The sequence below is a fragment of the Monodon monoceros genome, unplaced genomic scaffold, assembly GCF_005190385.1.
Source record: "Monodon monoceros isolate NGI ecotype Baffin Bay Population unplaced genomic scaffold, NGI_Narwhal_1 Super_Scaffold_2, whole genome shotgun sequence".
NCBI lineage: Eukaryota > Metazoa > Chordata > Mammalia > Artiodactyla > Monodontidae > Monodon > Monodon monoceros.
Window position 1 is genome coordinate 64,868,043 of NW_021703776.1, and position 13,304 is coordinate 64,881,346.

The following is a 13,304-nucleotide window of genomic DNA, read 5'->3' on the forward strand; positions in this document are numbered from 1 at the left end:
CTTCCTCTTCCTGCGCCCTTCCCCCTCCTTAACCTGCCTTTATTTAAAAAAATATATATATATATATTTGATATATATAGAAAAAATGCACTACCTAAAAGTTGAGAATTATATTTTATTCGGTGGACTTTCTGAGGACTCAGTTCCAGAGGCAGCCTCTCAGATAGTGCTGAGGGATGGCTCCAAAGAGGAAAGGGAGGAGCCGGGACACATAGGAGTTTTGCAATAAACCAGGGAGTCAGAACATCAAAAGATTATGGTTAACTAAAGAAAAACCACACATCTTAAGTTAATGGATTTAGTGCTTTTCCATATATGAGAAGATGCAACAGTCTGGGCTCACTGAAATCATTCCTTTAACATGCACCTTAGCGATTTAGGGCCAGTATCCTGCTTTTCTCCATCCTGAACCCCCTCAGGGTGGTGGGAGGCAGCTGCGGTGGCTGATGACGTGATGGCCACATGTCCTTTGTTTACTGATATGGCAGGCGGACATTTTTCATCCACATATATGTTAGCTTCCTTTCCTTCTCCTTCAAATAGCCATTGGGCAGAGTGGAAGAAGTAGGTGGCCATGGGGAAGGAGGCCTGAGCAGAGTTTGGGCCCTTTTGCAAGAGCCAAACACTACCCTCCACTAAAAGGAACTGGGGTTCCTTGGAGAAATGACTCGGTCCAGGGCTGGAAAGATCTAGATAAGCCTGGAACATTTCACTGAGCCAAAAAGTACAGAAATGCTCAAAGAATAATGGGAGACAAGGCAGGATACAGAATACAGCTTGATGAAGTTTCCAAAGCCATATCTGGGACAAACTGGACATCAAAATAAATAATAATAGTGATAAATTATAGCCCAATGAATAAAACAGGGAACAAATGGCCTACATTGCTTTAAAGAGTGGTGTGTTAGTATTGTTGAAGAACCAAATCTCTGGGAGAAAATATACAAACCTGATTTGTACCACTTTCCATTTCCCATGGTGTAACTACTCCAAAATTATTTCTTAATTATTTACAAAGGGGGGAAATTGCATTACAGGGAGATACCAGGAAGGCGCTACCTTAACAAGTGGTCAAAGTGAACATCAGTAATAAGACAGAGACATCATGTGCCATTAAGAGGATGCAATGAAATAAACACAAGCATCTGTGATATTCTAGCCAAAGACATATGTTTTCTAAAAGAAGAAAACACTGGAGAAACCTGTAGAAAAAGGACTTCGTGTTTCAGTAGGAAACTATGCAGCGTCTACGGCTTACTCTTCTGGGTTATCCAGCCCTGATTCCAGCCCTGCTGTCTTTAAGCTGTAGGTAACTGATGCATATGTACATTTTGCCCTGCCTAGTGGTGATTTAATTAACTTCCTCCCTGCAGGTGAAAAACCAGTTTTGTCTCCATTTACAATTCATTTCGACATTGCTCTGTTTCATATAAATTTGTGCCCTTTTGACTCTTCCTTTGAACCAGTGAAAACATCTGCCTGGTTCCCTCGTATCAGATGAGTAAAATACATTCTTTTAACACATATTCAATTTTATAATCTCTATGAAAGCCATGCTTTTATCTTTCCCTGATAATTACCTTTTAATTAATTACCTTTTAATAAACCCCAACTGGGGAATATTCTAAAAATGGCTCACCTCTAATCTCAAAAAATGTCAAAGCCATGAGAGAAAAGGAAAGACTAAGGAATAGCTCCAGATTGCAAGAGATTATGTTAGGGAACCGTTGACTGAAACCACCCGTCTTGGCCAGGCACGATGATAACCACTTGGATGAGTTGTCTGGCAACAAGAGGTCCTGATAAGAAACAAGGTGCTGCCACCAAAAACTAACCGGGAGAATTCGGGAGGGGCGGAAAGGAGGGAGGAGATGCCAGTCCATACGTCCTATCAACCTCCCAGAATCTTTCTCACTGGAATCCATCTTGGCTGAGAGATGCACGTGCCACCAGGAAGGACCCCGAGTCAGTCCAAATATGAGCACAAGCAAGATGACTGGCCAGAGACCACTTAGAAACTAACCCCATTGCCATAAAACCTGAGATTGTGAGCCACGTGGAGGAACAGCTCTCCCAGCTTCCCTGACCCTGCTGCTCTCTGCCCGGACTCCCCTTTCCAATAAAGTCTTTTGCTTTGTCAGTACATGTGTCTCCTAGGACAATTCATTTCTGAGTGTTAGACAAGAGCCCACTCTTGGGCCCTGGAAGGAGTCCCCCTTCCTGCAACAATTAGGAGAAGACAGGACAACTGGGTGCAAGGGGCTCTCTGCAGTTAGGTCTTTGTAAAGGACACAAACAGGACAACTGGTAAAACTTGATCTTGCAACTTCTCCATTAAGTCTGGAACTGTTAAATTAATTGAACAAGGAGGCCTTTAGACCGAAGGCGCTCTAATGCTCTGGAGGCCTGTAAAAGCAATCTAAAACCCTAAACCTGTGAATGCCTCCAGATTAGGAAATGGAAACCTAAGGACAAGCAATCACAAACAGCCAACTAGACTTTAAACTACAGCCAATCCAACAACTCCCCTGCTTTGCTTCCACTTCTTCTCTACAAGAGTCTCCCCTCTCCCCCACCAGCCCCGGTGGGTAGAGTGTTCCTAATCACTTCCAGTTTGGCACTGACCAATTCTAACTGATTTTTGCTCAAGTACACTCTAAAAATTTTTAATATGCCTCAGTTAATCTTTTAACAGAACTGCTACAAAATTAATGCTTGTGGGGTGTGTGTGTGTAATATATAAAGCAGTCACTGCAATTTTCCAAAATAACTTTCTTGCTTAGGGCCTGAGCATCCTTAGGTTTATATATGTGTTCTACCCCCTGTAGCAGACCCTGGCCTTAGAAGGTTCTCCCTGACCAGAGTGCAGAAAGAAATTCATTGCCTAAACAGTGTTTCTTACTTCTCCACTTCCTCACTTTGGCTTCAGAGTAAACGTAAGCAGAAGACGAACTTTTTGTTGTGATGTCTGTTTTCCTAACTGAGTTTCTCTCTCTCTCAATATATACCCACTTTAAAAGAAACATATCTGGAGAACAAATGATTCTCGAAAGACTGATGTTTCACAGTGATCAGAAGCCCCTCACCTCAGCCCAAGCTATGCCATCTTTTCCCTAGCAGAAGATAATCTCTTCTTTAAACAGGCTGTGTGACCCCTTCTCATTTCCATTACTGGAGTGATAGACAAAGACACAGAAACAAAGCAAAAAGGGATGGCGAGGCGGAGTTCCAGCATAAGGGATTTTCTGCCACACAACCCCCGACAAAGCCCTAGACGGTTGGCCCCTTTAGCGTTTGTGATGCAAATTTCTGGCCGGGCCCCAGAAGGGCTGCTGCAGTTGGAACTCCCTGAGCTCTGCTAACTGCAGCTCCAGGAAAGCAGACAGAGGGAGCTGGGAAGACACAGCAGGCTTCTCAGCTGGGGCCCACAGACCACACAGAGCAGGTTCTTTCCGACTCTGTCTGGGGAGCTACTTGCTCCTCCCCATGGCCTCTGTCCGAGGTGAAGTGCAAGACACACATGGTGTGACCTGTGCTTGGCGGCTGGCAAAGAGTCGCTGATGAATTTGGCCTGGCCTGGACCTTCCAGAACAACCAAGGATTATAAGAGACACTGAATTCTCAGAAGCGACAGCATGAGTTAGAGCCAACAATCCATGTCCGTGGAGGTTAACAAAGTTACTTTCAAAAAAGAAATTCATCTTTTGTGTGAAGACAAAATTTCAAAAAATGTCACACGTAGTCGCAAACTGTCATATGCATGCTTGTATTTTCTACGCACACACATACACCCATGTGCCTAACCTAGTGTCGGGAATATTCAGCACTTAAATAATATATACTTTGCTAAATGAATAAAACCTACAAATCCATTCTCAAGTGTGGGTGCCAGGCAACATCAAAGCCAAGACATCATTTCAGGGTGCTTAATTCAGGTCATAACTCAATTTTCACATCTCCTGAGAAACAGTCACAGCTCTGATTCCAGCCAGCAGGAAACGATCTGAATAATCGCAGTTTAATATGAAACTGTTCATGTGCTAACAATGACAATTGTTATAAACACAAACACACATAGCTATACATACACCCAAACATCCTCATCTGTGTCATCTATATGACAGAATGGGGAGGGGATTGATAGTTCATACAGCAAATGTGGTTTGTTTTTAAGACAATTACTTAAGGGCTTTACATATCTCTGAAACAACTACGGGACTCTTTGACCTGTTCCTAATACAGCCAATTTTGGAGAAATGACCAACCAAGCAAATAAAAAGTACTTATAAATTCCCCAGATCAGTGAAAGCTCCTCAAATACCTCACTGCTATTTTTCTTAGGAAAGCTAGAATCCCTAAGGAAACGCCAGCCCAGTATTGCCCAGGGTGTTAGGAATGGACATACCCCCGACATGAATGGTAAAGTACAAATTAGGACATGTCAACAAGCTATGGGGCTGTTCTTAATTTAACACAGCTTCAACATGTGTATATCCTCTGAATCAGGAATTTTATTCCAACAGAATAAATATTCACAGAGATTCTGCTGAAAGAAAAACTGATGAGAGAATGTTCATAATCCTGAAAAAACCTGAAAGCAGTGTAAATATCCAACAACAGAGGAATGGTTAACTCTACTCTGCATATCCTTCGAATTCTCCTATTACATTGCGTATCAATTGTACCTCAACAGAGCTTTAAAAATGAATTAATAGGCAGATAACAAAAATGATGAGGGGAATAATATTTAATCACATGGGAATATTGTTAGGTACAAAAAGCAGGCTACAGAGAGCATGAATAATATAATTCTACTTTTGTAAAGCCAGTGTATGTGTGTGTGTGTATCTAAAAGAATATACAAAAACAATATACACCAAGATGTTAAAAATGTTTGTCTCTGGAAAGGCAGATTACAAATGACTCTTATTCTCCTCCTTCTGCTTATTTACACTTATTTTGTTTTGTTTTGTTTTGTTTTTACACTTATTTTTTAAACAATAAATATATTTATTTTATTAAGGAGATAAAGCTAATTCAAAAAAAATGAGTTTTTCGTAAACATGTGAATTTAATTTCTTTCACTCTTAACTTTTCTGCCAGAGTGTTGCTACTGCTTACTCATATTCCAAGGGCATAATTTTCCTGTCATGTTGCCAAGTGGGAAACTATAAGGATCCTTTCATTCTTGGAAATGTTCCCCCTGTTCTTCTGATGGGTGAACAGTAGAAGGGCACAGGGTAAACCGTCCAATTGTCTATGTGCATAGCAGCATAGAAGAAGAACACAGTGTTTCGTTAAAACCCAAAGAAAAGCAGTGCTATTCACTACAATGGATTTAGAGTTGCAGGTACAATATTTTTTCTTTCAAATAAAATAAAATATACAATTTCTGAGAAATCTTTACAAAAAACCACTGCCCATTCCTTAATGGGCACCATTTCCTGGCTCAGGTTGGGGAAACAAGTTTCCCCACAAATTTATTTGCTTCTACATCGATGTTTCAAGCTGAAACTAGACATGGAATTTCAAAATTCCACAAGAATGGAAAAATTAAAATTCAAGTTTTAGACACTGTGTTCTGCCAAAGTGACACTTCCCCTTGCTCCTTTGTGGCTAATTTTCCCCCCATCGTCACTACTGGTACCAGCTAGAGAGAGACCTTTAAAAGCTCAGCCTTGGGCAATGGCAAACAGGCAAGTCCATCTTTGAATCTCATTACAGCTCAAAGTAAGCAGAAAAATTCCAGCTACATTTCTTCAGTGTTTCCTAAGTTTCCACAGGTCCTGCTCAGGAAACTTCTGCCTTTCCCAGATGGAAGTCTGCCCAGGAGTCAAAAGTAAATGCCTTCCAAATTGTAGGGTCTATTTAATTTGTGCAGTTTATATTCCAGAGGTTTCCTGTTAATTAATTAAAGTCTTGTTTAAGTTTAATTGAGAAGCCAGGTTTCCTTATAAGAAAAGTATCTTTCTCTTTTCTTTTTCATCTGAGCAAAAGATCTGAAAATAGCTGTGCATTAAATGAGCAGCTTCTTAGCATGAGTTGCAGGACCTTGCAGAAGGAAGGGAGGAGGTTGTACAGCTCCAGTGCCCTCTTTCCTCCATCCCTAAGTGTAGCATGACCTATAACTTATATAAAATGGTGACGAGGACACACACCAAGGCGATTCAGAGAGACATCATCCCTTCCCAGTAACATAGTGTGATGGGAAAGTGTAAGAGACAATGCAAACCGGAACTCACCCAAGATCTGGTCTTGAGTTTTGCTCATCTGTCTGAAATCTGGCTGCATGTAACAAATTGGGATGGCTTACAGATTATAAATAATTAAAATATTAATGAGGATGATACACTATAGAAAAAAAAGAATTCAGTCACTGTGGTTCACATAAAGTAAATTCAGTATTAACATGTGAAACATAGAGATATAATTCAGACCTCCTGTCCCCAGTGATCAGTCTTTGGGTCACTCAGTAAGTCAAGATGAATTATAGAGTAAGGCAACAGCACAGATGAAAAGTCCTAATGTTGACAAGACAATACATAGTATCAGTTTTTACTCTTTCTCTTCTGGAGCACAAAGTGGGAGTGTCCCTTTGATGAGTCTTCTCAGCTGAATTGTGTCCCCCCCCCCCAAATTCATATGTCTAATCCCTGCCCCCAGTGCCTCAGAGTGGGACAGTATTTGGAGATAGAGCCTTTAAAGAGGTGATTAAGTTAAAATGAGGTCATTAGGGTGTGTCCTAATCCAATCTGACTGGTGTCCTTATAAGAGGAGGAAATTTAGACACACAAAGAGACACCAGGGATGCTTGTGCTCAGAGGAAAGATGATGTGAGGACTTAGCAAGAAGGTGGCCATTAGCAAATCAAGGAGAGAGCTGCAGAAGAAACCAAGCCTGCCAACACCTTGATCTTGGGCTTCCAGCCACCAGCACTGTGCCAATATAAATTTCTGTTCTTTAAGCCACCTGGTCTGTGCTATTTTGTTATGGAAGCACTAGCAAACAAATATAATGAGAAACTAAAAAAGTAAAGCCCCTAACATGCATTTTCCCTCACTGTCGAATATATAACTGCCAACCTCCAGAGGTACTGGAGCTCAGCTCCAGTCCTCTATTCAGGGCGCATATCACATGGACTCTGGCTTTCAGCGTATATACCACTGTAATTGTAATTATAATTGCAATTCTGATAAATCTGGAAGTATTAACACAATGTCATTCTGAATATTCCAGAGCTTAAGCCCCTGGATACTTAGGTATCTGTGGCAGAACCACCCAATATTAGCAGGTTCCATTATGACTGGCTCTGATGCAGTGTTTTTGATACATCAATGGCTGGGACTTAGATAAATCAATAAACATGAGGACAGTTTTACATTTTTATCTAACACCTTGTAAATGTGATGGAGGCAGAAGCTCCCAGGGCTCACTGTCCCACCAGAAGCAGTGGTGGGCGTGAAGAGGGGCCTACCACATGTGGCAGTCCCATGAAGTTGTCCACAGTTACCAGGGAAGGTGGTTGTAATCGCAACTCGCAATCCACTGCTCACTAGTAACAAGGAATGAGGGATCTGACACACGCTACACTAGATTTCAGCTGGAGCTTCCAACAAAGACAGAACCCTCTTTCTCCTTTTCCTTGGGCCAGTCTCTTGGATTCTTTAACTAATTTAACTTTCCTCAAGCTGTTTCAAGCTCCAACCCCAATTTTTCAGTAACCACTTTGGATTCTGGTAACACCCAGGATTTGAGATTCTCTGCCCTACTCTAAGCTGATGTTTGCCAAAAATGTAATGAGCAGAGTTTTAGTCATCGTCAAAAAAATAAATGATACCTGTCTACAATTGAGCCTTTCCAGATCACCCAGTCCTGCCTGCCAGTCCTCTTGGATTTGACTCCCCTGCCCCCATTCACTCCTAGATATTTTCTCTACTTCTTTATGAAGGCCTCCAACTCCAAACTCTAGAGAACGTTCTTATACAGGAGATATTCTTGCTATTATGAAACATGCTCTCTTTGAATGAGGGGGAAAAAAAAGAATCTTCATTAGTGCCAACTACAGAGGCTAAATAATGCCAAGTGTAGGAGGAGACAGGAAGGAAGAAAGGAAGGAAGGAAGGGAGTGGGTCAAGATAGGTCTCTACCATGTACAGTCAGCAGGTCATTCTTTAAATCACCACGTACTGAAGAGAGATTTAACTGGCCCAGGTTTACACCCCAATTCTAAATGCTATTTATTCTTTCCTAACAAATGCCTATCTCAACTCTGCACATTATTGATTTAGCAAATTACTATGTAGTTAGCTGGCTCAGCATTCTCACATGCTCTAACTGGTATGCTCTAACAGTCTTCACCAGTTGCACCTGACTATACGGAAATGAGCAGTGTCCTGTGGACCCTACCCTGGTATTCTGTGGTCAAGGGAGTTATCTGTCCACACATGTAAAAGCTAGACCCATCTGGCTCTGTAGCCAGAGAATCACACCAGAAATCAAACCCTACCCTGAGAAGGTGAGCTCCCCAATGCCCATTCCTTCCTTGCTCATGGTAGAACTCAAACTCCTTCAAGGCCCATTCACTGATACCTCCCCCCCACCCCCCATAAGGTTCCATGAGCTGTAACTGGTCCAACCTCTAGACTCCCAGCCCTCAGGAGGAATTGTACCTCAACTGAATTCTGCCTCCATAAATATTTAGATGGCAAGGTTCACATCATTTAAAATTTTCCCAACTTCCACTTTTTTGCACACAATGGGTATCTAATAAATGTTTATTGTACTTAATCATAAATGATTAAGGACATGTATTTCATCAGTCAAGTGTTAATTTTTTAAAAAATTACTTTAGGGATGTCATTTCGACCTGGTTTAAGACTTTGAAACATAAGGAGGTGTTCTAACTTTTAAAAAAAATGGAGTCAGGGAAGGAAATTTTTTTTTAGGGATAAGCAAAGGATGTGAGGGATTTATATTTTGAAGAATTATAATTTGTGTTGGAAAGGCCCTTAGAGATAATGACTAATATTTTTCCTTATAAATCTAAAATTTCAGAGATCGTCTTAGATAATGGCTAGTTGGTGGATGGAGAACATAGTGATACATTACGAAACCTCAGCCCACACATTATCTTAAACGCCATTTTTTTTTCCCTGAGCCTAGACAATTTCTGGCATTTAAAACTAGAAATTGCAAGTACAAGAAAAGTAACAAATACCCAAAACGTTACAAAGTACAGGACAGATTGGAAGTCTAGGTAAAAGATGCTTACTCAGTGCCGCTTTCCACCATCTGCGTGAGGAGAGAGATGCCATCCAGATTGATAAACTCCTGGGCAAACGTGACATCCCGGGAGAGGCTGGCCAAGTCCTTCAGGGCCTCCAGCTTGGCGTCCATACTCGACGACTGGATTCGTTCATGGAGCTGGTGGGCGTTTTGAGCCTCACCGGGGACAAAAACAAAGCACAGTATTCACGGAGGAAACCACAACAGACAAAATATTAGCATCTCATTGAGAAATGAAGACTCAAAGGCCAAAAGCACAAGACCAGATGAGTATTACAAACCAAGGGCAGGTTTCCAACCATAATGATTCCAACTTCAGGCAATGCCTGTCAATTTCACAGCGGGAATCAGTTGCCCTCTTGACAGGACCCATATTCCCATCTCAAGGAAAAGCAAGAACCCAAGAACAGTAAAACCCCAGAAATGGAGCCGGTATGGCAGTGCGGAGGGGAGAATGTTTACTTTTTAAGTAAAATTATTATCTATAAATGACAGAAAGCTATTTGCTTAATTAAGCAATTACACAAATTTATACAGCATGTTCACCCATTCAGTCAATACTCTTGAGTAATAACTGCCTACACACAGTGTTCAAAAGCTTCATTAGACACCCAAATCATCTTTCTGGGTTTCGGAAAGTCTTCCAGCACAACACAATGGGGCTTGTAAATTCCACTTTTCAACAACTCGTGTTTCACGTGCATTAGCTATTTACTGCGTGAATTTAAAACAAAATAATTACGCAACCAAATTAGCAGCTTTGTCTCCCATAAAAGTTCCCCTTTTTAAGGCATTTGCATGTTGCTTCTACATGCAGGACAGAAGTATACTGGAGGAGCTGAACTTCTAGATAATAATGTGTCTTCTGTATTTCTCATTCACCCAGTCAAGGTTTCCATATCTACCTTTCATTTGGGACAGAAAGTAGGAAAAATAAGATAATAAATTTTTCTGCCTGTGTTTTTGCTTAATAGAAATAACTGAATATCTTTGTAGTTATTAACTCAAAACCGCAATGGTTGAAGCACTCTGCCATTCTCATATTCTCCTTTGAAACTTGTCATATTTCAGAGAAAGGGGAAGAAGGTATATTTGACCCCAACAATGAGGCATCTTCTCCCAAACAGAAACTGATTAGAAATGTCAGAGGAGCCCCATGTGAACTATAACAGGGCTAAGATTGCAGAGCAGGAAAAACAGAACCCACACAGGAACTGAGAGCAAAGGGACTCCACCCCAAGTGCCCCCTTCCTCCCTGTCCAGCTTCCTTTCACTGTCACCTGGAAGCAGCCCCGCAGAAAGAAGGGGATTCAGCAGGGAAACCAATGCAATCTTTCAGTGACCAAGACAGATGAAACCCATACTGCTATCACTTGGTCAGAGACATATACTATGGTCTCCCATGTAATTATAACCAAAACTTGACACTTTGCATCAGAAACTAGAATAGAAGAAGGAAGCAAAGGAAGGTGCAGGAGAATAAGAACCTTTCCTACTCATTCACTGATACCCACATAGCTGACAAATGGCTCAAACCCTAAATTCCATTTTTTAGAAAGGGAGAATCACTTTATCTTTCTACATTGTTCAAAGATGTACCATTCTCCAAAATTTTCAAATGGAGATACAGCATTAACAGTAACATACAATATTTAAACCAAGTGAGTCACTTTGAATTCCTTGAAAAATACATTTTTCTCCCAGCAGGAAGTCTGCATTTACTATAGAGATTATGATAATAATGAGGACTCAAAAATGATTTCATTGTCAAATTAATAGTGTTTGGTGCTGTTAATACCACTAATAAAAACAGCTGACAGTTACTTCGTGATTTTCAGTTTTTGGCCGCACTGAGTGGCTTGCAGGATCTTAGTTCCCCGACCAGGGATCGAATCCAGGCCCTCGGCAGTGAAAGTGCGGAGTCCTAACCACTGGACTGCCAGGGAATTCCCACCTAGTGTTTTTTATGAGCCACTATTCAAAATATCTTCCTGAAGGACTTCATTCAATCTATCAGGCAGGAGCTTTCATTATCTTCATTTTACAAAGGAAATGGAAGTGTAGAGAAGTTAAGTAACTTGCCCAGGGTCACACAGCTTGTCCATGCTGGAGCTAAGATAGAGCCTGGGCAGCTATGCCCCTTCAAAATCAAAGACAGAACCCTCACTCACTGATTCAACAAATACTCCTGGAAGCTTACTCTGAGCCAGGCGCTGCTCTATATATTTAGAATTCTGCAACGAACAGGAGGCAAGCCTCTTGCCCTCCTGGAGCTTACGTCCTCGAGGTGGGGGGAAGACAATAAAACAAATTAACAGGAAGACATTAAATATCGATGAGTTCATAGCCAAACCTAAAAGAGGAATGAGATAGTGACGGGTGGCTTTTTAAAATGGAGTGGTTTTCAGGGACAAGCAGCCTAAAAAGCAACATTGATGCAGCGATCTGATTGACAAGGAGTCAGGCACATCAGGCAAGGGCCGAGGAAGATATTCTGGGCAGCAGGAATGGTTAGTACAAAGGAGGTACAGGAGGAACAAGTCTGTCATGTCTGGAGGGACAGAAGGAGGACCAGTGTATCTGGGGTTGGAGAGCAAAGGAGAAAGTGGAAGGAGGTGAGGACAGGCAAGCAGACTGGGCCAGGCGGCCTAAGGAGCTCATGAGCAGCAGAGCTGGAGGAATCCTGGGTGGTGATGAGCATCCCTGACTGAAAGGATGCATTTAGATATCTAGACAGATGTGTGGTACCTTTGGAGCTCTCAAAATAGCATTATATTCAAACTCTGGAAGCCACCAAAATGTTCAACAATAGGACAATGGTTAAATAACTCATGATATAGTCATAGGATGAAATATCATATGGAATTAAAAATGAAACTTTCAGAGAATATAGGATAGCATGGGCACATCTTCATGATGGAATATTAGGAGAAAGGGGAGGATGCAAATATATTTTCTTGTTTGAGGGGCAGAGGTATATGTGTATGGGTGTGGGCGTGTATCCAGTGGAACATAAAGGAGAAGAAGAAATATGTCAAATTTGCTCACCACCTTATTTCCGGTACCTAGAACAGAGCCTGGCATTTACCAGGAGTTCAAAAAAATTCCACTAAATGCATGAAGAAATAAATGAATATATATGCACACATATTTGCATAAATACAACCCAAGGAAACAAATCAAGATATGACCCATTGTTATTTATGAAGTGTAATATTCTACATAATGCTTTGTAGCAGGCTTCACTTTTCAAATATTCCATGAGTCTGCGATATTTTTATGTTTGGGGGAAAATCTACATTATTAAAACATAAAATAACCTTAGTTCTGATTTTTCAAGCAGTTAGAGTCTAGCAGCTATATGGGTGATTGTATCAGATAGTAAGTTTTATTTTCTGGCATTGTCCTAAGGATAGAAAACAAGCTTCGCCTTGAGCCCCTCAAACAGCTCAGTGTGACTGCCTAATGTCCTGGGCTGAGAAAGTTCTGGGCCCGGGCTCAGAGGGAAACAGCCTCCGAGTGATCACAGGTGAACACAGAACGGGTATGTATGGTAGAAGTGTGCCAGGTATTTACCATCTCTATTCTTTAAGTTCCTACTTAAAATTATTCCCAAGAAACTTCCAGAATGGTTCCGGGTCCATGATACCAATTAAGAAGTCATCTAAAATGTCCTTCACAGATATTTTCAAATGTACACTCAATACTGCCCAGCAATCAGACTACGCTTTCCTAGGATGTCTGCGATGTCCCTCCAAAATGACTCCTTCACACCTTTTCTTCTCTCCTTAAACTCCCCCATCCCCTGCTTCCCTCACACCAGTGATCTTGCCTCACATTTTATTGAGGAAATCAAAGCGATCAGCCAGGAGTTCCTGCACCTTCCTACTTCAAAAAGCACAGCCAGAGTTCCTTCATCTTCTTATTTCCAAGGACACAGCCCAGGGTCTCTACTCTCACGCTTTGCTTCTCCCTGATTCTATGCACCTGGCCCCTATTTCCTATCCAAGGTCAATCTT

General features: G+C 41.4%; 1 protein-coding gene across 3 annotated transcripts in view; it reads right to left on the bottom strand.

The window, feature by feature from the left end:
- The window catches only part of LOC114902000 (engulfment and cell motility protein 1), a 313,303-nt gene that overhangs the window by 135,957 nt on the left and 164,042 nt on the right, over window positions 1–13,304 (bottom strand). For all 3 annotated transcript variants that reach the window (XM_029234323.1, XM_029234321.1, XM_029234322.1), the window contains exon 6: window positions 9,272–9,441. In XM_029234323.1, coding sequence (XP_029090156.1) covers window positions 9,272–9,441 — 170 coding nt within the window. The remainder of the gene's footprint in view (window positions 1–9,271; window positions 9,442–13,304) is intronic.